At 35.3% G+C, this 26,840-nt stretch overlaps 1 protein-coding gene across 1 annotated transcript in view; it reads right to left on the bottom strand.

Annotated features, from left to right (window-relative positions):
* LOC138696682 (uncharacterized) overlaps positions 1-26,840 on the bottom strand; it is a 105,047-nt gene that overhangs the window by 30,332 nt on the left and 47,875 nt on the right. The window contains exons 12-16 of the mRNA XM_069821967.1: positions 25,979-26,089; positions 25,771-25,892; positions 3,526-3,706; positions 2,235-2,363; positions 351-565 (exon numbers count right to left, since the gene is read on the bottom strand). Of these exons, the coding sequence (XP_069678068.1) occupies positions 351-565; positions 2,235-2,363; positions 3,526-3,706; positions 25,771-25,892; positions 25,979-26,089 (758 nt within the window). The remainder of the gene's footprint in view (positions 1-350; positions 566-2,234; positions 2,364-3,525; positions 3,707-25,770; positions 25,893-25,978; positions 26,090-26,840) is intronic.

Here is a 26,840-nt window from a genome sequence, read left to right as displayed (position 1 = left end):
TATGGAACAGAATTGTAAATAATTGGTTGTGGATTAATAAAATTAATTAATACAGTAATAATAGGCCTATTAGCACAGGTGTATAATTCTATGCGTACTATTGTAAATAAATGAATGAATGAATGAATGAATGAATGAATGAATGAATGAATGAATGAATGAATGAATGAATGAATGAATGAATGAATGAATGAATGAATGAATGAATAAATAAATAAATAATGAACATCGATCCATCGATCGATCAATCGAATATAACTATAAATAAAACGTTATTTTACTCGGATCATTTTCTAAGCAGCATACACAAATAATGAGTTCCTTCATATATTCCAAAAAGTTCTACTCACCGGTATTGCTTATCGCTTGTGGTAATGAGAGTTTTCAGAGAAGGAATCTTGGCACACATTAGCTCCACTCCAGACTCCGGGCAGCTGCCTAGTTCCGGCACTATCGCTTGCACTCTCTGGTAGAACGAGTCTCCGGGACATATCAGGGCTTTGGTCTCTACCTTATTGAGACTGTATGCTAGCTGTGGTGGCTGGTAAGAGGGATCGATCAGTACCTGAAATTTGGAAAAGATCAATGTATAACTTACAAAATAACTTAAGCATTTAATCCTAAATAAATTCTACACAGGAGATGACTGATAATAATCATCTACGAATTGGCTCATTTGATCTCACTTGTATCAGGAAATTGATTTTCAGAAGCAGTACGACTCAATAATGTCCTCAGCAAGACGCCAATTTATTGCTTGAAACAACACTGGGAAAATATAAAGGAAAACAAAGGACTCACACTTCCAGTCTCTGTGAAGTACAGTAGATATAAATTCTGTACGCGGTGGTTAAAGGCCACAATGTCAGAAATATTTAATTTTACAGGACAGCAAAATGAAATGCTCTCTTTTCGATACCATGTTGACACATAATGCCCTTTCCGACTGGCTACATCGCTTATTATTAGGCCTACGCTTAGAGATAGTACTCCGTACCGTTGAAAAATAAAATGAAAATATGCCAACACCTCAATTTCGTAAAAAAAAAAATGGACATAGTGTACTTATCACGATAATTTTCCGGTGGACGGCAAAAGGGCTTAAGTCATTACTTTTTGTGATATAAGATTTCCTTCCTTATCCTCGTTTCCTAAAAGAGATACTAAAAACCAGTGACGACAACAATAAAGAAAATCATGAAATAGCCGAAATATGTCACTTTTCGTATTTACAGCAGTTGTTTAAATCTTTGAAAATTTCTGAGTGACTTAAGCCCTTTTGCCAGAAAAACAGAGAATTGTTCGTCTACAGTGCAAATATAAGAATAAACGATGTTGTTGTTAGCTAATGCTGAGTTCTTGGGCAACAGAACCATTAAATTTCTTGCTATCCATTATTTCTCACACACAGTGAGTTTAGAGGAAAGAGTTCGACATCGTTGAGGATGCTTTTGATACATTTATTCCTGAAGACAGCACAATGGACAAAGTGGTGAAGAAATAATTCCAATTTTGTTCAGGTGTTTTGACAAACAGTCATGCTCTGTGAATAATCGAAAGGATACAACTGCACTTTTCCTTAAATATTCAGAAATTATATTTTGTTCTACATTAAAACATCCCCACATTTTATCATTAGAAATTTCGTGGAAATGGTATGATATTATATCTTGATATTTTGAGCTGATTAAACTTTTAACTGTTTAAACTGGTAAGTTGACATGGGGTTTTGTAAGATTTTACTTCCCTTCTTAGCAAGACGGTCAGCAGCTTCATTACCAGATACTCCACAGTGTGCAGGTACTCATCGAGAAAATATCCTTTTGTTGAACTTCATCAGATGGTGTATAATTTTCTAAAACCAGTTATTTTTTTACTTTTAGGTGACATTAGTTGTTATAGCAGTAACAGCTATTCTAGAATCACTGAATATAACAGCTTGTTGAAAATAAAGAGATTCGATACAGCAAATTTTGAAGTGTCCAATAGAGGCTTCAACTTTTCCAAAATTTGTAGCTCAATAACCTAAATCTAAAGGTTTATAAAACGAGAAGAGTGGACATGTAGCACCAGTGCCTGATCCATTTTGGTTGGACAGTAGGAATCCAAAGAATAAACAATGAATGAAAGTAAAATAAATGGTAATTTATAAAATTGTTATTAAGTGAATATTGTCAATTCTGTGGCAAGGGACTTTGTACAATAATTATAAAGAATTGAATGTATTTACTTACCGCAATTAAACCTGCTCTTGCTGCTGCTATTCTAGAAATGAACCATTGAGAGGAATTAGGTCCCCAAATTGCCACTCGGTCCCCCTTCTGAAGCCCCAGTTGTACAAGTCCGGCGGCCAGCTGATCTGCCTAAAATCAGAGAGTTTATTTTTGAAATGTGTAAAGTTACATTTTGGAAATGATTAACATCAATATTAAGGATGTTAACATAAAATTCCAAGCCTATATCAATAGGCCTATTACATTTCTTGCTAGGCTTTTCTTTATGACTTTGTTTCTTCTTAAGTTGATCATCAGCTTTGGCTTTTTGAGAAGTTTCCCTCTACTGTAAGGTAAAAGTCAGGTAATCTCTTGGCGAATCCTCGATGTAATCTTGCTATAATCAATTCCACCGTCGCTAGATTAACTCGCAGTTGATACAGTATCGTTAAATAAGCTATTATAAAGTATTCTTTTGTGCCAATTTTTCTCCCGGGATTTCCAAATTGATACAATTTAGAGTAATTGAGGACCGTTTTTGCAAAACTTGCTAATTGTACATTTGCAAAATTGAGATTTTTCTGGATTCGTTAACGTAAAGGAGGCCTCTACAAGATGTTAAAATTATCTTAGTAAAATTTAATTATTTCTCTTCATTGTAGTGTGCCAAAGTTTGATGGTTGCACCTATAACCTACTTGTCTCCATTCAGTTTTTTGTGTCTCCTGTAAAATTTAGTTTTTTTCAGTTAGAAAGTTTTGCAAAAACTATCCTCAATTACACAAAGAGTAGGTATTTGCACTTCCTAGCCTAGGGTCAGGAAGGCGCTGTACATTCGCCTGAGATATAAACAGAGAAGACTAACAAGGCGGGAACCGAAGTTAATCTCGGACTCACGTAACTTCCTGGTTATACCTCATATGACTAATGATTGGCATTTTACATGCTCAGAAATGTTTGGTGAAATGTTTGACTTAAGTTCGATCCAGACGCAACAGTTTACTTGATGTTTTACTTGCACATGCAAAAAGTTGCAAGTAAGGAGCGAGTGGACAGTAAAACTGAGTGATTTTTAGAACTAAACGAAGACTAACACTGAATTGAATACTCCTTTTTGCAACTTTTTGCATGTGCAAGTAAAACGTCAAGTAAACTGCTGCTTCTGAACCGGCTTAACATGTCTACTTTTTCTACAACCTATCAGCTTATAACATTAAATTTAATGACATTTTTAAGCACTTTCAGTAATCCGGCACTCTCGTTAATCTGGCACTCCCCTGTGCAAGGAATGGCCGGATAAGCTACTGTATTACCTTTTCTCGCACTTCAGCGAAGGTGAAGCGATGTCCCTGGTACAGGGATATAAGTGACGCTCTATCTCCCCATTTGTCGGCAGCGATGTCCACTAGTTGTCCCACCGTGAGAGGGGACAACGGTTCGCTTCCTGGATTGTGCCAATAGCTTGGTTTATATGATGGAGTAACGACAGGTTCCCTGTAATTTTAAATGCCAATTTAGACTTTATTTCAGTATTTTAGTATAAAACCTTCTAGTGAAAATATCTATTTAACTTTGTAGCTTTACAGGACTAGCGGAAATATATTAAACTTCTCTAATTTGTTAGTAAAAATGTCGTTAGTGTATCGGTTATTGCAGTGACTTCGGCTTCTGATTAAACGAAACCATCACCACGATTCAATTAGTAGCTTCCGGAGGTTACTGATGAGTAAGGTTCGGATAAAATATCTGTATCAGGATAGGCTGTATAACTGTATAGGATAGGGCCTTGACTTGCTTCAGTAAATACTATTCCCTTCCACTAGCTAAAACTCTACCTGCTGGGAAGAGCGCTCTCCACCCCCTAGCTAAAACATCAGTGAACTGGCTGGGGGATACGCGGCAACTAGAATGTTTGTAAACAAAACGCACGGACCAAGGATGCCTATCCTGATACAGCTACTTTATCCGACATGACAAATCTTTACAGGCGTAATATTAAAAATCTGTATTCCAAGAAGTCATTCGGTAATACAAGTAGACTGTTGGTAATGGTGTTCTTTATTTTCTGCAGGCGCGCGTAAAAAAATTATTTTTTACTTTTGCTTATCTAAGTAGGCTATAAATACTCTATAAGAGATAGTAAGCTAAGCTGTCAGGAAATTATGTAAGAAGAGTTGAAAAGGCAATTAGTATTATGTGATAAGATTATTAACAACTGTAAACATAGTCAATATCTTGTTGACAATTTCATGACTCTAAAAACATTTGCTACATTTGATACGTTACGAACAGCTTCTTAGAGTTGATGAACAAAAAAATAAACCGGCTTTCTGATTAAGTCAAACCATTGTTCATGTGTTATGTTTATGTGGTTGGATTCTTTTTCCATCACAAGTTCAATAGTTCTTGCAATCTAATTTTACTTCAAAGTTTATGTAGCCTAGTTAAATATAATGAATTTCCGAATATAATAGACGCTATCCCTTTCCCTGTTATTTTACTTGCTGCGTTTAATTCTCTTTCTTTTGATGTATGAGAGAGGGAATAGATTTGATTTGTTTTTTAACTTTGAAGATTGGATTATGAACTTACTGCTCCGTCATTTAGGCTTATATAAAATAAATAAAGTTAGATCGATTTTCCAAATGCCATTTTATAGATTCTTTGTTACCTTTTCCATTAAACAAATAGTTGTAAGTGCGTTGAACGCAGGCACAGGTCGCTAGTGATTTAACGACGATTATCATAGTTCAGGCTTTAGGATACCGATCGAAGAAAAATACCATGGAGTTAGTAATTTTTGTAGTTGATTTTATGGATTCTGATCCCCATAAAGGAACAAGCCACCTTCGTATTCGTAGCTTAGGTGGTTTATGCTGGAAATATACTCTATAAACAAAATAATGTCTGTTTTAAATTTGATAATAAGAAAAACAGAAGATGTATTAAGAAAATCAGTTCTAAAACTATGCTGCAGATGAAAACTTCTCCATTATAGCGTCAAATATCTTGGAGCAACAGTAACAAATATAAATGATACTCGAGAGGAAATTAAACGCAGCATAAATGTGGGAAATGCCTGTTATTCGGTTGAGAAGTTTTGTCATCCAGTCTGCTCTCGAAAAAGGTGAAAGTTAGAATTTATAAAACAATTATATTACCGGTTGTTCTGTATGGTTGTGAAACTTGGAGGAGCAGAGGTTAATGGTGTTTGAGAATAAGGTGTTTAGTAAAATATTTGGGTCTAAGAGGAATGAAGTTACATGAGAATGGAGAAAGATACACAACGCAGAACTGCATGCATTTTATTCTTCACCTGACATAATTAGGAACATAAAATCCAGACGTTTGAGATGGGCAGGACATAATATTAAAATAGAGATTGTGTATGATAGAGACTGGATTAATCTTCCTTAGGGTAGGGACTGATGGCGGACGTATGTGAGGGCGGTAATGAACCTCCGGGTTTTCTAAAAGCTATAAGTAAGTAGGTATACAGTATATATGTGTATATATATATATATATATATATATATATATATATATATATATATATATTAAACAAGCCATCCTCAAAATTCAGATTTACTTCCCCACACTTTTCTATCTCTCTGGTCTCTATGCTTCTTTTTTCGTCTTTATTCACGATGTCCCCACGATTTAGGCGAATTTTCTTAGGTGTCGTAATATCTTCAGTAGGTTCTTTCAGTAACACTTGTTAGGCGTCCACACCTGTGGAGTAACGGCTAGCGCGTCTGGCCGCGAAATCAGGTGACCAGGGTTCGATTCCCGGTCGGAGCAAGTTACCTGGTTGAGGTTTTTTCCGGGGTTTTCCCTCAACCCAATATGAGCAAATGCTGGGTAACTTTAGGTGCTGGACCCCGGACTCATTTCACCGGCATTGTCACCATCTCATTCAGACGCTAAATAACCTGAGATGTTGATAAAGCGTCGTAAAATAACCTACTTAACTAACTTGTTAGGCTTCAAGTCTTACTGAAGAACCAGTATGAACTAAATAACACACAATTCTCAATCTCATCAATCTTAACATCTTAAAATCTGGTTATAAATAGTATAGTTAAACGTAAACCCCATTAACCGGAATTTATTTCTTATTAGGCCCACTGTGCCTAAGATTGAACGGAAATATTCAAAATATTGAAATCATTTTATTTACTTTTTAATTGTGTGAAGTAAAAAATATGAAAGATTAGAGAATGCAGGGTTTGCAGTGAAAGACCTGCTGTTGGGCACAACACTTATGTATGTAAATGTGAAACAAAACGAAAATATTTTAATGATATATTCCAAACCTCTGAAAATAATGGAAAATTTTGCATTAAGGGCAAATTTATAATATAATCATTTATTATGGTACGGTATACATCTGGCAATGCTAAACGAAAATAATACAAACATTTTATCGTACAGTCCACTTTGATAATGGCGCGAAAAGCAATACTTATAAAAGAGACAATCAATGAACCGTGATCATCTGATTAAAGAAGCCGTATGGTGACGCGATCGCTGGAAATGTTAGTCAAAGTCCTCCAGCGATAGCGACGTACACAAAGTAACGTTTTGGGTATTGGTCAGTTCCGTCCTTCCTAATTATAATAGTTTGCACAAACACTAGACTTGCGAGAAAGCGAGGAACTCCGTGATTATGCCAGCATGGCTTCTTAAGGCTAGGCCTGTGGATCTGTGAAATTTCTAACTTCCACATTTTTGCACCAATTAATCTGAAACGTTTACCAAATATTTCTTACAATGCGGACTTGCAATAAATACACAAGCTTTCGTTTTGATATTCCAATTTATTTTACTTATAATTATAATTGTCCCAATTTTCAAAATTTACATAATTTTTCTTTATTTATATTTAATTTATTCCTGATAGATGTTTGTAAAATAAGACACATGCTTTTCATATTTTTCCAATTACTTTTTGAAGGAAAAAATACTTACCCTATTTGTTGTTATTTTTTCAATTTTTTAAAACTTATCACATCTTCAATACAAGGTGATTTGAATACTTCCAATAGCAGAAGAAAAACACATGTGTCAGTTTAGTTCACGTGTTTTTGTGGAAAACTGTATTCATTAGAGCATTTTGAATGTTACAAAATGTTGAAAATTGGAAAATCGAGAAAATGAATATCAAAGTACAGCATGTATATGATATAACATAGTATCACAGTCTAGTATATACAGTCACGAAGCTCAATAAGTAGTAAATATGCAAACATTAGATAGTTGCTCACCACTAGAATCGCTAATATCGCCTCATTACAGGCAATGCAAAATAGTACCGACACAGTCTATTGATTCTAGCACCCGCAAAACTCAAGCTTCGTGACTGTATATAGTAGACTGTGACAGTATCATCTTTCCTTCCTATACAGGTCTTCCACACACATTTTTCTCCTATATAACATCGCGAAATATGAACTGAATGAAAAGTAAAATCAATTAAAATGAAGAATAAAGTTGTCAGAATGACAGCTGAGTGTCAGTTTGAAGGGCTGCAGCTCCACGCACGCTCTGGTCCCTTTAAATTCGTCCTGAGGAGCTTTAAATTATCATAGGGCCAAAATAAGCACAGATTTATAAAACTGAAACATTATTTAATTTTTTAGAATTAGAAACAAAATTTTCATTTTTCATTGGTTTTTCCGTTATTTTTACGTTTAAGGACACCGCTTCGGATAGCAAGGATGAATAGAAGATGAGGGATATCTAGGCCTGTATATCTAGTCCGTGTGAAAGATAAATTTACACTTCTTTACCGGGAATCGAACTCTAGTTCATGTAATTTGTAGTCGTGAAATAAGCATCTAAATCAGGGGTTGTTAACCTTCTTTGGCCAAGAGTCGAAGTTAACTGGGCGATAAACTTGCTCGATCCATGGGCCTATTTTGAAGTTAAACAGTGCTATTGTAATAAAAACAAGCAAATAAGTGTAGATATTATTTATGCATATAGAGTTGTAATATTTCATAATAATCAATAATTATTTTACTTTAATTAACATTTATTTAATTTTATTTTTTCCGGGAAGCTACGGCGACCTTTGTTTGGGTCGCGACACATAGGTTAAGAATCCCTGTCTAAATCAAATTAAAAATTAATACTAATTATTTCATGCTGCCTAGTATAGTGTAAGCCTACTGCACAGCGAGGCCTTGACGCGTCTCAAGCAAGTGTATTGAGTAGAAATGACGACTTACTTGGCAGCCATGGCGAAGCTTCAGTCTAGACAGCAGATTGAATGCGAACTGCGTTCAGCAAGGAGATATATTACACAGCCTACTACTCCAAAGTAAAGGATGACTGGCACTTATTTTTGCTCTGTCATAATGCTAAGGATAGATTTTTTTACACGAATATGAACTTTGCTCCCATTGGTCGTAATCTGTTCCAAATCTAGCAGAGATTATTTTCATATCATGCTTCCTCTCTCAACAATTTAAGTGATGAAATAATATTTCATCGTTACGATCATATGAAGACTGATTGCACCTGTCATGATATTTATTCAGGATGTAATGTATGCATATACTCTTGAACATACTGGAATGTCTTCTTTCTTTCTTTATTTCTTTTGTTTCATTTTTACTTTTTCCCTTCTTTCTTTCTTTCTTTCTTTCTACATCAATCAATCAATCAATCAATCTCATTTATTATAAACATGCGTATTAAATATATTAACAATACATTAAAATTATTATGTACATTAATAGTTATTGTTTAGATAACTAGTTACTAAAGCTAGTTTTGTAAGGTGTTGACTATAATATTTTATCTACGTTTCTTCTATTTAACGAAAATTATTTTTAAAATATAGAAAATAAATGTATAATAATTCTGCAGTGTTTGGGAAAAGTGGCATAAGTCAGTTTCCACAAACATTTTTTATTAATTTATTGACAACTTACGGAACATCTGCTCGCTTGGGAAAAGAGACATAAGTATTTCTCCCATTACAATAATTCATACAGAAGAAAATCAAATCGACATAAACCAGTGTGAAGACAGTTTTTTTCCTTCTCCTGTAAAATTAACTTTTTTCACTTGTGCCACTTTCCCCGAACACTACAGAATTTGTAGTTCATTTGAGTCGGTTAAAGCCTACTTGATTGTATACAAAGTCATTTCCAAGGAAACGTTTTATTGTGGTAAATAGAAACGTGTATTGTAAGAATATGGTATTTAAAATACTTCATAACATGTTGCTATGGACTCTTATTACAGAACATTAAAGTCAAAGTTTTGCAATCTAATAGTGTCAACTGAAGTTCTTATTTTGCAACATTAGTAGATAAACAATATTGCATAGTCTATACAGCGAATAGGGATTATAAAGAATGGACACTGAGCGAATTTTCCTGTGTTTTGTTTCTCTGTGCGCCGGCGTTTAGTTCCACTTTCAAGTGCTAGAGGTTAGTGTAACCGAGCATACGCTAAGATAATAATTGGGTATAGAGTTGAGACACATGATCCAAACATTGCCTACGTTATGGCATAATCCAGTGACGCTTTGCTTCAAATAAATTCAAGTTATCAGCTTTTCCTTATTTCTCAGTGATGAACTAGTTGAAATAGTATTTTTTTATATTTCAGATATAATAAATTATATTATAAAATAATATAATACATTATGAAATAAAGTATCGAATTCGTTTAATATTTGTATATAATATAATATAGGTATATGGTTTTACTTCTCATAAGAGTTTTGTTTTCCCATTTTCAGTGCTATCAAATCATTACATATTTTAATTGTTGTTGGGGTCAACGTCTCAACTCTCATTATAAAGGAACTCTAAGAGTCTAAACATTACAGTTAATGACGGATTTGTTATTTTATGGATTCAATTTATTTTATTTGAGTACATAATGCACCTAGATGTATTAATTATATGTGTTATATTTCTGCTATGTCGACTGCTAGCTGGTGTGATGTTAGCGCCAACTCTAGGGAGAAAGCAGAATCTGACGCTCTAGCTGGCTTGAAGGTCATTGAAATCAGTCCGGCTACATCAAAGGTTCCGACGCGAAGTGTCCATTCTTTATAATCCCTATTCGCTGGTCTATATTAAATATTAAAACAAAAAATTAAATTAAATGAATTTATCACGTATGAACAACGCTCGTGGTCAGGGGTTCAAAATTATTCTCTCTCTTTCGTTCCTCTTTTGGTCCCTTCTTTGCTTCTTTGTTTTTTGTATGTCTGTTCTTTCTTTCCTACAAATTATATTCGGATTTTCAACTAAGGATCTAGCTGCTAAAAGAAAAACAATAAATCCGCGTCGCAATAGCCCATTAAGAGCCAGGGTCGACCAATCAACTGCTGGTCTCACGTCCACATGCTTCCGCAGAGGTGAACGATCATCCAACTAGAACGAGGTATCGTGTGGTTAGTACGATGATCCCCAGCCTATAATGGTTGTCGTAATCGGAAATCGCTACCCATCGTAACTCCTCACGATGCTGGATGAGCACAGGTTCCATACATTGGCATAAATTTCATGAGAAAATTCCTTCCTCCATGGGGACTCGAACCAGCGCGTATTCCGTTACGCGATACCTTAGAATTTAGATAACGACCGACGGCTCGGGACCCTTGAAGAGCATGATACAAATTAAAATTATATTTTACAACTTCTCATCGCATCTATATAGGCCCCTGATATATTCTTTGGCGCACAGTTAGCCGCACAGGTAGAGCGTCGACTTTTTACGTTGGTAACACGGATTCGAATCCCGGGAGGCGCATGTGGAATCTGTGGTGGATAAAAACTTGTTTGGTAGTAGATTTTCGCGAGATACTCCCATTTCCTCTTGAGGTATTGCAACATTGATCCATAAATCATCATTATATGGTGTTACGTACTTCACCTCCTATGATGCACCAAGAGCAATGCCTTCATGGCGGCTGAAAGTATTCCAAGCTTCGGCGTGTCGCCGACGAGTCCCTACCACGCCGTAGCGGAAAAGTGAGAAATATGTTCCCAGATTGAAGCAGCGGAAAGCCGCCATTTGTTGGTAGAAAACGCGCGGGATTTCGAAACCGCTATTTGAATAAGCGTTGTATTGCGTATCCGAAAGCTAAATGTTTTTATTTGCAGGAACAATACTTCCTTTCCGATATACCTTTAATAACATGTTTCTGCTGTGAGCAGAGTTGCTAGGTTTTCTGCGAGGGAAATCGGGATATCAGAAGCTGACTTAAGACATTAGACTTATCATCACTTTATCATAAGCTTTATAATTGTTTTCTGCAAAGTAATGTTCGCGTGCTTTTAATGTAATATTCGCCTCCTTGAGAAACACTAAAATACGAAGGACACACAGTACAGTGAATACTATAAGCTAATCGTTTTCTCTTTTATTGATCACTAATATGTTTTAACCATTCGCTACTAAATTAACTTTGCAACTTTTCTTTTTCGGGTCCGGTACTGTAACAGTACATCTGACAATGAATCCATGTTTAAACATAGTTCACTAAACTATAAAACGCAGCAATTGTATGTGTCTGTTATTAATATAAAATACGATATCAAAACGCTATCTTTTTTGTCATTCAACGCACCTAAACTACACAATATTTATTAATTGAGAGAGCAGCAACTAGATACCGAAACGGATTAATCAACAATGCTGTAGAACTAGGGGAACTACTATCTTGCGAGTAGAGTAAGTTGCCTTACGGCAATCAGCTGGGTTACCTCACAGACTTGCTAAATTTTCGCGGGTTACCTCTATGTTCACAGTGTTACCATTTGAGTCAATATATAAATAAAAATATTGGATAATAGGAAATGCAGGCTAATTTGTTTAAATTACGTTCTAAGCTGTTATCTCTCAAATCGGAATTTTTACCAATCTCGATTCGCTTTATCGGGATTCAACCACGAAATTGGGAGAATCCCGCCTAAATTGGGATACCCGACAACTCTGGCTGTCAGGCTTTCATCATTTTCATAGGAACTCTGAATGTGAATATTCATATCCACGGTTAATGAAAGGATGTTTACTTTTTAATTTAATCTGTAGGTTAAACTGCTATATGAAATCAAGAAGCATAATAATATTATTAATAATAGTTATTATTATTATTATTATTATTATTACTATTATTATTAGTAGTAGTAGTAGTAGTAGTAGTAGTAGTAGTAGTAGTAGTAGTAGTAGTAGTAGTAGTAGTAGTAGCAGTAAGTAGTCGCAGTAATAGCAGTACCTAGTAAGATAAGAAACTGTTTAATTAATCCGTAACTAAGACAAGAATTATTTTCAATCAGTCATATTAAAATATTAACGTTTTATAATTTATACAGTTTCTGTATCTTTAAATTCGGCGAATAATTATCTGTTTGAAGAAAATGAAGGATGTGGAGTGGATGAAGGACAATAACAATCTATATGGTAATAACGTAGTTTGAAAGCAGTTCGAAATGAGTTGAACATATTGAATGATTCGTTGTAAGGTAGAAATTCTCTCTGCGGATTACACCTATCCACATACTGTTAAGGGAATCTTTATTCAAAGGAAACCTAAGCATAATACAGTCGTTTAAGTACAATAGTTTGTCTTCTGTAACGTAATATGGAGCAAAAATCGTCGTAGAAATGAAAGATTAACTAATCAGTGAACTGTAACATTCCTTCCTTCTTTATCTTTACATCCGTGTATATTGCTGCAATTAAAAACAGCACACGAACGAACCATTGTATTCAGCTCAACCAAACAAATGGCCGCTCGTCGGCTGTTCAATTTGGGAGCATAACACTAGCGCCAGTGAGCGGTCTAGCGGTTATTTAGTAAGTCTATGGTCGCCCACTGGATGGGAATGCTTGGATGAATGACGCAAGTCAAGTGCCCGCCATTAGTTAAATACATGGGATTACCTTACATTAGCTTTACAGTAGGGGAAAATCTCGGAGCGCAGCTTTTAATCAGCAGACAAACGCGGCTGCCGCCTGAGCAACGCAGCTAGCTTCCATTTATATTAACTGAATAGTAACACAGTAATGGGGCTTTGTCCTCTGATTATGCCTTCAGTATTGTAAGCTTCTTCAGATACAATGTTACACCTCGAAGATATATAGGCTACACAAATTACTTTTTAAAATTAACGTAACCCTTGGGAGTTGAGTTGGGTTTGAGTGCATTATAGAAAAATGAAAATATATAAAATGTCAGGGATAAAAATTTACTATTAGACCGGCCTGAATTCCCGTAACAATCTAATAAAGAACTACGAATTACGAGTTTAGAGCTATGAACCGTCCAGATTATTCCTTTTTTTTTTTTTTTTTTTTTTTTTTTTTTTTTTTTTTTTTTTTTTTTCCAGTTTCCGTCAATAGTAGGCCTATGTTTTTTTAGTTTGGTATTTAACGACGTTGTATCATCTACTAGGTAATTTAGCGTCGATGGGATTGGTGATGGCGAGATGAGGCCGAGAACTCGTCATAGATTACCTGACATTCGCCTTACGGTTGGAGAAAATCTCTGTAAAAATTCAACCAGGTAATCAGCCCAAGCGGGAATCGAACCCGCGCCCGAGTGAACTCCGGATCGGCAGGCAAGTGCCTTAGCCGACTGAGCTACGTCGATGACATAGTCCTATGTTCTGACGCTATTTTTTATACTTATCTAAATGTCCTTCTCTGTCGAATTTCCTTTGCAGTTTTGACACTTTTACATACTCATTCCCTTTTAAAAATATTAGGCCTATTATATTCCTCGAAAGTTTGTTACGTTTCACAATCTGGTTGTTTCTGTATTCCCGTATTAGCTCTCTCACATATTCTTTTTTTGCGGTATAATTGAAGGGTTCAGAGTCATACTGGGCCAAGCGCCATATAGTAAAAGCGTAGAAAACAAGGGATAAAATTAAATGAATACCATAATTGTTTATCTATTTTTTTGTTTCTTATTTTTATTGTGTAATCATGTAAATCGTGTTTATTTATCACTTAACGCTAATATGTATCCCACTGTGTTGTTTTTTTATTATTAATCTATTTTTTTTGTGTACATTTTATTCAATTGTCGGTTTCTGGTTTAATTATGTGAATCCTACTTCATTGTAATCTAATACTAATATGTATACTAATGTGTTTATTTTTATTTTTACTGTGTACATTTTTTATTGAATTATCGGCTTCTGTTTTTATGTGATTCGTATTTGATTCTGACAACATTAATATGTATTCCACTATGTTTATTTTTATTTTATGAGGTAAATTTTTATGTAGCTACCTCTTTTGATCTCATTATGTACCTAAATTGTATCAGTAGGCCTATGTAATTTCTTAATTCCGATCTAGTTGTATGTTCAACTATGTAAGCAAGTTTTAATCCTGGTTAAGTGTAAGAGAAAGCCTTACGGCCTTAACTCTGCCAGGTTAAATAAAGCCATTATTATTATTATTATTATTATTATTATTATTATTATTATTATTCAATGAAACATATAGCAAGTAATATAAAGTATGCACATTAAAACTAAATGATATGTCAATTTTCATTAAACTATGTTATTCACTTAACTTTAACCCTGGCTTTCTCCGATTTTAATAAATGGCGCTTGGCCCACTATGGCTCTGAACCCTTCAATTATGGGATATTTATTGTAGGCCTGGATAAGTGTAGAAAACACAGCACATCTAATTAATGTTCACAGTCTAAGTTGCAATAATTAGGCTGCTTCCTTCTGTTTATCCTTTGGTAGTACAGCAGGCTGATTCGCCTTCACACGCTACAGCAGGCTCTAGTTGGATGCCATTCCCACAACACTTTTTTTCATTTTGAATTGCTCTCACCAGCTGTCTGTACAAGCGATATACATCGAATGACCCCTGATACGGTATTTTGTTTCAACAGCCAGCTGTTCAGACGTATCCTCTCGTCGTACTGTAAGTCATGTATTGTACTGTATGGTTACCTTATTACCTGGAAGAGTATGGAAATCATTGAGCGGTCGTCGTTGGTGTCTGTTGTATCAACAGAAACTTAAAATACAGCATGGCCAGAATATAATAAAACTCACGTTAAAATTGGATAGAAATCCCTGTCCTGGGCAGTATTTGCACAGCGATGTGTTCAAAGTAAAAGACCGCATCGTCTTCTCTTTGCGGACAGCACTTCGCAATATACGAAAATTATAAACATTAGCAAGCAGGATTTATATTAAAATAAATTATGGAGCATTTCAGAATTGTTATCCTTTTTCGTTTCAAATGCTCTGATTTTTGGCCCGTTACGTCCTCTTCTTTGTGAAGATTTTAAATCAACACTAGAGATAGATCTACACAGGAATCGGAACTTACTAATAAACTTGTAAGCATTGCACAAACTACCACTTAAAACAGAAGAAGATACACGTGACAGAATGAAAGCAACTTATTCTTCTAATAATAAGATAGATTAGGTACTCAACGGGCCGTTACGTCCTGTTGAGGTACTATATTTTGATTAAAGAAAAACCTAATGAAAATTATCAAACTCAAAATTGCAATATTTGTTAGTTTACGTAAATGGATGAACTCCCTCCTATACCTAGTAAAGTAATTTGTTTGTATTTTACGCAGTATCATCGAACTCCAGTCGTGGAAGGGGATAGCAAGCGGTGTTTTCTGTTCTCAACCGTTAAGTCAAAGTTATAGCCAGGTTAATATTAGAAATGTTAATGAAAATAAAATGATGTCCCTGTACTTGCAATGGGATCGCTCGGTATTAAACTCAGACCTCATAAGTACGTGAAAACTTTGCTTCACCTATTACAACACTTACAATTTTCCTAAATGCAATAGTGAAATCCGTCATGCTACAAAAATAAGTTAAAAAATGTGATGCTAATTCATGTCGATTGGAATCTTAATTCTTTATATTCTCGTAAACTTGGAATTACAATAAATTGAAGGTAATATTTTAGAGATCTGGATATTTGTTATCGATTTCTCATTGCTTAGTTAAAGTTTTAGTTTTTGCAATTACCTACTTCAGATTTAACTGTTAATGCATGCTTCTTTAACTTGCATGAAGGCGACGGATTTTGTCCATTTTAAATGTGATGTCGTCTGTTTTTTTAAATGAAGGCTCGATATAGTGATGACTCCGCTCTACGTAAGTCCAGCTGTTTAATTAATATGTAAAAGGGGTGAAGTCCAATATGGATAAGGATAAGTCTTTGGCAGATAAGATACTAGCCATGGTCTTTTTATTGCCACAAAGGTATTAAATTTGGTGCATATCAGTCTATCTTATTGTAGTGCTTATAATATATATATATATATATATATATATATATATATATATATATATATATATATATATATTGTACCAGAACACTGGAAGGAGTCCATAATTGTACCTATTTTCAAAAAGGGGGACAAAACCAACTGTGGTAACTTTCGAGGAATATCACTTTTGTTGACGTCGTACAAAATTTTGTCCATTATTATTTTGAGAAGATTAACTCCATATGTAGATGAAATTATTGGGGATCATCAGTGCGGTTTTAGGCGTAATAGATCGACTATTGATCAGATCTTTTGTATTCGACAGATAATGGAGAAAAAATGGGAGTATAAGGGTACAGTACATCAGTTATTCATAGATTTTAAAAAGACATATGACTCGGTTAAGAGGGAAGTTTTATATGATATTCTTATTGAATTTGGTATTCCCAAGAAACTAGTTCGATTGATTAAAATGTGTCTCAGTGAAACATACAGCAGAGTCCGTATAGGTCAGTTTCTATCTTATGCTTTTCCAATTCACTGCGGGCTAAAGCAGGGAGATGCACTATCACCTTTACTTTTTAACTTCGCTTTAGAATATGCCATTAGGAAAGTTCAGGATAACAGGCAGGGTTTGGAATTGAACGGGTTACATCAGCTTCTTGTCTATGCGGACGACATGAATATGTCAGGAGAAAATACACAAACGATTAGGGAAAACACGGAAATTTTACTTGAAGCAAGTAAAGCGATCGGTTTGGAAGTAAATCCCGAAAAGACAAAGTATATGATTATGTCTCGTGACTAGAATATTGTACGAAATGGAAATATAAAAATTGGAGATTTATCCTTCGAAGAGGTGGAAAAATTCAAATATCTTGGAGCAACACTAACAAATATAAATGACACTCGGGAGGATATTAAACGCAGAATAAATATGGGAAATGCCTGTTATTATTCGGTTGAGAAGCTTTTATCATCCAGTCTGCTTTCAAAAAATCTGAAAGTTAGTATTTATAAAACAGTTATATTACCGGTTGTTCTGTACGGTTGTGAAACTTGGACTCTCACTCTGAGAGAGGAACATAGGTTAAGGGTTTTTGAGATTAAGGTGCTTAGGAAAATATTTGGGGCTAAGTGGGATGAAGCTACAGGAGAATGGAGAAAGTTACACAACGCAGAACTTCACGCATTGTATTCTTCACCTGACATAATTAGGAACATTAAATCCAGACGGTTGAGATGGGCAGGGCATGTAGCACATATGGGCGAATCCAGAAATGCATAAAGAGCGTTAGTTGGGAGACCGGAGGGAAAAAGACCTTTAGGGAGGCCGAGATGTAGATGGGAAGATAATATTAAAATGGATTTGAGGGAGGTGGGATATGATGATAGAGACTGGATTAATCTTGCACAGGATAGGGACCGATGGCGGGCTTATGTAAGGGCGGCAATGAACCTTCAGGTTCCTTAAAAGCCATTTGTAAGTAAGTAACTAAGTTGTATATATATATATATATATATATATATATATATATATATATATACACACACAGGGTGATTCACGAAGATTGCGCAATACTCTAGGATGTGATTTCTGACATCATTCTGAAGAAAAAAGTTCATATATACATGTGTCCTATTTTGAATGCTTTCGGACAAAATCACGTTTATTTCTTCCGTAATACGCATTCTCGTGATCTTATCTCTCTCTGGACGTCTGGAGCTGTATGTGTTATAGTACAGCTGATAGCAGCGACACAAAATCTCGTGAAATCTGGGTCACGGTTGGAGATTAACTCAATACCGGTACAATGTATCTAACTAGCATCCTAACAACTGAAGTTAGGGAATGCGGCGCGCGCAGTTCAGACTCGGGCGGCTACGTTTGTTGCTGCAGAAGATGGGGTCTTTGAAAACAGGCTTTAATACAGATTTTTCACGTGAGTAATAACGTGAATGTTCTTTAATGAATTTATAATACGCCCAGTACCATTACTGTAAATAATTTAAATGCTTAAACCTTTATAATATCTACGTTTATGTTTAACATTCAGGAGGGCGTAACTCACTCAATTGAAAAAAATATGACATGGTTATATGAACTTTTTTAATCAGAATGATGCCAGAAATCACATCCTAGAGTATTGCACAATCTTCGTGAATCACCCTGTATATATATCACAATCAGGAAATAATAATCTATTGGACACAACAATCAGATGTCAGTTATCATCTGAGACTTTAGGGTTGTTAGATCTAACACCTGCTACAAACCTTCCAAAACTTTTCATGGTATATTAATGTTTTTCTTTATGTGAAACGTTTTTGCTCGAAGGTAAATTGTGAAAAAATGTTACGGAAATATCAGTATTTAACGCCACTTGCTTCGCAGTGGTAATGCGTAGACTTCGTTGAATTGCCACACGCACCATGCAATCAGGTTGCCGATGTACGGTAGTATAGAGGAGGTGAGCGGCCGCCCGGTCTGGTAGTATAAGCAGTTCATGTTAAGAGTTGTGACCGGTCCAAATAGATACAGCAGCTACAGCTAATGTATACCTATTTAAGCACATGTTTTTGCATTACTGTGGTTGGAATAGTCAAAGCTTAACATTTGTTCAGTGCAGACAAGAATTCAATCAAACATACTACAATGAGAGTGTTGCTGTTCCAAATAATTGCCCCTGGAATACCCTTACCTCCGCAGCCAGTCTTGACCCGTTGGGGAACGTGGTTGGATGCTGTTAATTATTATGCAGAACATTACGGAAAAATAATGGAGGTAACTGATGGATTGGATAGCACAGACAGTTCCGCTGTTGCAGCTGTAAAATCATTCCTTCTGAACAGCTATTGGAAGATATTCTGTTCATTTATTCTAATATTCTAATTTTAAAATCGTGTCCAAAAGCATCATCCTGTTAGAATCGTCTGAACTACAACTCTCAGAAGCCCTTAATATAGTGGTTATCCAAAATAACAATTCACTAATTTCAGAAAAAATGAAATGTTAAGTTGAGAAACATTATTGCTAAAAATTCTGCCTATTCACAACTTCGTACTATAAATGATGTACTATCAGGTCACGACAAGACATCTGAAGTTGGTGTACTAAAAAGTAGTGACTTTCCGTTCTTCAAATATGCACCTATTACATCGTGTGATTTATACGTACATTTTCCCAAAATAAAAACTGTTTAAGTGACCATCGGAGGAGGTTACTTTGCAGTCGCTCAAAATGTACGCAAGTTTTCACTGCAATGCACATATTCAAGGATGATGTGAGTATCTTACATTAAATTTTAAGAGTTAATATATCTCACTACAAAATAATTGTGTATTTACATGTTTAGACATTTCCTACTTCAATGATCATTCATTATATATCTTGAATGCAGGATACAGGTTTTATTGTAACCGCAGTATACTGCTCAGTATTTACATTAGAGGCATACTCTATCCTTTGCACGCCCCCTTCTCATACAGTCTATATCGCGTGCGCAGTAAACCCTGCGATTTTCGTGGCAATTCCACGAAGTCTAGTAATGAGATACGTCATACTATTCTGACCTCACATGCTTACCAATGGATCAGACTCTTACTTTGATTCAGTGTTAGCTATAAGTATAGGCTATAGGTCTGCTTACTTTCTTGCATGATTTATAGTCCTTATTTCTCTTAGCATAGACTCAAACTAACTGTTTTCCAACAAACCAATTCAGTTGAAACATAGTAATTTCATTATAAATACTTGTTCCGATATACGGTAGATATATATCCAATAAAGAATTAAATAAATGAATAATAATACTGCACAGAAATTGCATTAGATTTATTTCACGCTCAATCATAAGATACATTCCTTATAAATAAGAACCAATTCCTTGAAAATGAAAATATTACAATAACACCTAACCGACAGCATAAACGTTTCACACAAAAGGATCGTATGAATCCCCAGTCGCAGTGTTGCCAACCAAGGAACAAGAAATCTCCCTATATCATATTTAAAATCACCATAAAATTCAGAGAAATCTCCTAAACCTGAAAAGACGCAACATAAAAATTAGCAAATGTGATTATACATATTCAAACAGAAAAAAATATCCGCACATCATGCACACTGACATGCAAAAGAATAAGTACTCTTTGGATTTCTCATAATTCGTCCTCACAATAAAAACTAGTTGGCTTCTGATGCATCGGGACAACATTGTGTTGCATTCTGCAAGTATTGCCACAGTACACTGAAAGTTCATAACACTTTCATCTTGCTGAGTGTCGACTTTTACTCGGGCAAGCAGACAATTAGTTTTAAACTGAAAATGTTATTCATAGCTCACATGACTGGCATTTGTTGCGTATAATATTTAGTATAAAATGAAATCTAATTGAGTTCAGAGCCATAGTGGGCCAAGCGCCATAAATGAAAATCGAAGAAAACAATGGTTAAAATTGAGTGATTATTATAACTTAATGAAACAAATAGCAAGTAATATAAAGTATGCATATTAAAACTCAATGACATATCAATCTTCATTAAACTATGGTATTCACTTAACTTTAAACCTTGCTTTCTCCGTTTTTAATAAATGTCGCTTGGCCCACTATGGCTCTGAACCCTTCAATTAATAAAACATAAAAGTAGAATATAAAAAAAAATGAAAATCAGTTGTATCAAAATCATAAATTAAGATTGGGGAAATTATTAATTGCAATTTTCTGCAGACACTATTGTTGTGCAGGCCATGGTTTAAGCAAGACAAGGAGAATAAGTGTGAAATGCAACGACGGGCGGGAGAGAGCGACATAATATAATAGGAGTAATAAAGAGAGCAAATGAAAAAAACATGCTTGCAAGATGCGATAACGGCCGAAGAGGGGATTCATGATCATGATATTTATTTTCAATTACATAACACAGTAGTTTCACTGTAATTAATTTTTAAAATGAATTTTAATGACGTATTTTAGAAAAACTCTAAAAACCCCTCTAAAAATATATTTCCCCTGAAAATCCTCTAACATTTTTATCTCCCCAAACTTTCCCCTGGATGTGTTTCCCTCCTAAATTTTGTGGGGAAAACCCTCAAGTTGGCAACACTGGTCTGTCGATTTTTTATTATTATTGTTGCGAAGCACATTAAAATGACTTCTACATCCGGTGAAGTGGCCTTGAACTCAATTTGGAATGGAGATGAAAAAGAAGCAGACTATAAAAGTCTTGCGTCATTGAAAAACTTTGCAAGTCATGATGAATTTAGAATTAGAGCAAAAATTGTTGTATTGAATATATGATTCGTCTAATATCAAAGTCAGCTACATCTGTTTTATAAAATTTTACAGCAGAAACAAAATACTAATAATAACAACGGGTTTTCTATAAACAGTTTCAGTACTTTGGCAGCAAAAAGTTACGGGATAGACAAGCATATACTGGAAATTTGAATTTGCTAGCTTTCTGATTTCTGGCGGGAAACAGTTTTTATTTGGATGTAGCTGGCTTTGATCACACGGTTTTCGTGTAAATTTAATTTAAAAAAACCTCCCATTTGAAGCCACTGCACGATGCGATTTTGTTGCAACACAGCGCCACAGAACAGCTCATATAGCTAGACACACCGAATTCGTTGACCTCTTACATCTGTATCACGAGAGGTGCGTGTTAGCGGCGATGTTGCCGGACTGCTGAAACTTCAAACTTAATTTTCTAATTAACCGTGCATTTAATCACATAACGTAATGTAGGTTTTGAATTCATTTCAGTGTAGTCTATCGTCTCTTTCAATCTGCAGGGTTATTTCACTTCCAGCTTGTATATTAAACCGAGAAACATCCTTTCCAATAGGAAGAAGTTGCAGCTCGTAAAGACAAAAAAAAAAACTGAACTCCAATTGGTTTTTGTTATGTTATGGTATACAGTATAAGACCTTTGTCTTAGCCAACGAAAACAGCGAGAGGCGCGTAAACTCACCTTTAACACAGAAGTAGCCAACCAAGTACCGCTTTTCGCTAAAGTTATAAAAACTGGCGTCCTGTAATAAGAGGGACTTGTGTACATGTAGGCGGAGATTTAGGTTACCGTAGTAGTACTGACCCTCCTTCCCTCAGTTGTTATTCTTTTTTTATGACTATTTCTTTTATATGACGTCATTCCATTTTCGGCCAATGAAGTGTAATGAAATTTTGAATCACAGTCACACCGCGACAATTTCTGCAGCTCGACTTATCACTATCAATTTATCGCATGGTTGTTCTTTTGTTTAGTCAGTGTTGCCAACTGTTTCCAAGTAAATCGATGAGTATGAATCCAATGTACTAAATAAAGTGCGAAATTCTACTTCCACATCTATATCTTCATCTTCCAATTCCACGTTCATTAAAAAAAAAAATGACACTCCTTCATAACATTTGTCCATTTAATTAATGTATTAATCAGGTTATTTGTAATTATACTATTAAATGTTTAAATTAAATTATGATTTCAGCAAATAATGAAAACGTATTTCTGTTATAATAACAAGAGAAAAGCGCAGTACATGTAATTAACATTTTTAAACCTGTATTTCGCTTTTCTCAATTGACATTGCTGAATAACATTTAATTTCTTTATTTCAGTAATCGTTATTCATCCATTTCGACTTCACAAGGTTAAGTATTCATAAATACACAATTATTAAAATTTTATGAGCGAATTTTAGGGATATATTATTTACATTTTTATTTTATTCACGAAATAGCCTAATAGCATCTCAGTATCTTCACAATTACAAATAACAGTTTAACTACGTTAAGAGATTTAATTTTATTGTACTTAGAATTAATTAAATGTTATCACACAATACTTAAGATGGGAATTCTATTTCCTTAGTCGGTTATTTAACGACATTGTATCAAATATATGACCTTTAGGATCGATGAAATTGGTGAAGACGTGATGTTATTTGGAGAGATGAGGCCAAGGATTCGCCAGGGATTACATGATATTCTCCTTACAGTTGATAAAATCTCGGAAAGAAACCAGCCAAGTAATTAGCACAAGCGAAAATGGAACCCTTTCCCGTGCGTAGCTCCAAATCAGGAGGCAAACTCTCTATCTTCTATGACTAAATAAGAATTTGCATGTTCCTCCGGGGAAAGAGGAATTTCTGGCCAGTAAGATGCAACCACATGTAAACTTCAAACTCATATGTAGCTCAAACCATTAATGCAACAAAGAAGAAGAGTATGCGAAATACAAGGCCCTTGACTTGCTTCAGACTAAGTAAACACTACCCTCCCCGTAGCTGAAACATCAGTGAATGGACAGTACAGCCGATAGGAATTGAATATATATCGTCACTACTCTCGGCTGGGGAACACGCGACAACTAGTTAATGTTTGTAAACAAAACGCATGGACCAATGATGCCTATTCTGATACAGCTACTTTATCCGAAACTTATACAGGGTGTTTCCGAGGTATTGTTACAAACTTTCAGGGATGATGGCGAAGAGCACATGTATTAATTTGAGATAAGGAACCCTGGGCCGGAAATGACCGAGTCGAAAGTTACAAGCAAAAATAGTTGTGTGGAAATGAAATAATTTTATTCCTCTGTACACCATATTTATGTGTATTTATCTGTGCATCTTACACATACTGTATTCATCTGACGTTGTTTGCGTTGTCTACTTACAGTATTCCATTCAGTGCGCTGTCTGAGGGATGGGGACAGGAAACTACACTAAAGCAATGCAGATAGCGTAATGTGTAACGGACATGGTCGGTCCTGATATGCACGTCTGTAGACAGCAGTGTATGTGTACAAGTTGCAGTGTCCAGTCGATCAGTCCTAGTGAAATGGAGGAGTACACGAGAGTGGAATAAGCAGACCTGATTTTCGAATACGGATGGGAACAGTAGACAAGCTCACAGATTGTATCGGGCCAAGTACCCACGTAGGAGACATCCGGCCCATACCATCTTTTCATGACTATTCCAAAGGTTAAGGGAATGAGGGCACGTGGTGCCAAATTACAATTCCATTTCCACACAACTATTTTTGCTTATAACTTTCGACTCAGTCATTTCCGGATCATGGTTCCTTATCTCAAATTGATACATGTGCCCTTCGTCATCATCCTAGAAAGTTTGTAACACCACCTCGGAAACACCCTGTATATTTAGCTTTAAAAATAGTCCTAAAATCTTAGCTTCATAAACTTACTGCGAAAATCAGAAATATCACGAAATCTACGAAGTGTCCGACAAGTCTTGCAATTCATAAAAATATGTTCAATATGACCCCTTCCGATTTCTGAATATGTTTGGAGGAGGAAATTCATGTTATTTATAACGCGGTGTAGCATATCTGAGTTGATTTCACGACACTTTTCCTCTACGTTCGTAGATATTGTAGGACACGAATCTTTACTTCTTATACCTTTTCCTTAAGATATTCGTAATCCCAGAGAGCTAAAATCAAGTGGATTTAGGTCCCTGGCAGCCCATTTTCTAGGTTCTCTGCGGCGTATCTACCTATTAGGAAAGTTGTCGTCGAGCCAATTCCGCCCAGATGTGGCATAATATGGTGGAGCGCACGAACAATTCTGGTAGTTCGCTTAGCAAAGCGTTGTCAGACACAGCCTAAAAGGAGCGGAGCGCTCCACTATAACTCGTTGCGTGCTCCGGTGCTTCCACAGACATAAGCAAGTTCACGCTCCGACTGGACGTTTCTAGCACCACAACCGGTTTCGGAGCTTACAACTCTGACACTAATGGGCTTAGCAGATCCAAATCCGTCATCATCTTATGCTAAATAAAAGATTGAAAGTTACTGTTTGGCAATAATAAAAATGCAAGATACGTCTTACACTTTGTATTTTGTAGGCTATATTTATGGTAAAATAAAATGGAATTCACTTTATTTTCATTTAATCTCTTTATAAAGTTCACTGATTTCGTCTATATGTATGTAGAGGGTTACATTTTTCTCTTCCTATACGTACATATTTTGAATAATTACAATTATAACAAATAAGACCACTCGTTCCCCTTGAGCAAAGGAAAATAAGAAATATTTGACTGAATTTGTACGTTGAACCACTCACGCAGGTTGTATTTGCCACTTTGTACTGAAGACCCTATCTCTACTCAATACCAAACAAGATAATTATTATTGGTTCCGCTTTGATTGAATATGAATATTTGCCGGCAAGTAAACGGTCAGTTAATGGCAAGAAAGTGAGTAATTTAAGATCGAGACCTGGGAATTGAACTCTTATAATTTCATTCAGATAAGCGTACATTTCTCCTACTTTTTCAGTCCCAATTCTTGCTGTAGTTTCTCCAGTAGACGGAATTTCTGTACTTTCCCGATGGCCGTTCTTTCGAAATCATCGATGAAGCGTATATATCGTGGCACTCGATATTCTGCTACCTGAAACAAAATAGTTGACAGAGAAGAGATTTTTTCCATTCCTATTTAATAAAGAATACATTAAAAAGAATATGTAGTTATATTACCTTGTCCTGACAGAAGTCCCTCACTTCCTGCTCGCAGAGTTTGGCTCCTTCTTTCAAACGGAGATACACGCAAATTTCCTCGCCAACCTTCGGATCCGGAACACCAAAAGCCTGTTAAAATATTTTACACTTGATATAGTCTATTTTAATTTATGAGTGCTGATCACGAAAGACTGAGGCTGATTTTTTTTTCACAGATGTTTATTGCTCTACTTAATGTTCACATGATTTTTATCAAACTAGTCCCCTTCCACTTGAATGCACTTGCTATAACGCTTCTTCCAGTTCTCGAACACATGATGCTTTGCCTTACATTTCTGGAATCGGTTATCACCGATGATGAGTCATGCTGCATCATTATCATTAGGGGGTGGATGTTGATGAAAATTCATCATCATATTTTTCACATTAGGATGATGCCTATTAATATAGAAATCCTTTCTATGTTAATATGAACGTAAAAAACATAATTCTGTATATTGCATTTTTTGACGTTTTTGGACCAATACAGTAGGTAATTTTTATATTTTTTCGGCATTTTTTTGGTCATTTTTAATACTTTGAAGAACTTTTAGATCATTTGGAATGCATTTTACTTTCTTCTTTACCGATAGGTCTATTAAATAATTTTGTAACCAAATAGGTCAATAGCAATTACCTACTGATTAAGTGAATAACAGTGAAGTTTGAGTTTTATAGTTTGGAACAGACTCTAAAGTCCATCCCTCATTCCACTGAAGGCTTCACTTCACACAACGGAAGTAATATAAAATGCTTAATACATCAAATATTCATTATATGAGGTCTCGCCATCCTCATTGAATATTAACACGACTACTATGAAGTAGTCAATGTGTATTAT

Source organism: Periplaneta americana, chromosome 3 (assembly GCF_040183065.1).
Source record: "Periplaneta americana isolate PAMFEO1 chromosome 3, P.americana_PAMFEO1_priV1, whole genome shotgun sequence".
Classification (NCBI taxonomy): domain Eukaryota; kingdom Metazoa; phylum Arthropoda; class Insecta; order Blattodea; family Blattidae; genus Periplaneta; species Periplaneta americana.
This window is presented reverse-complemented; position numbering and strand designations above follow the sequence as displayed.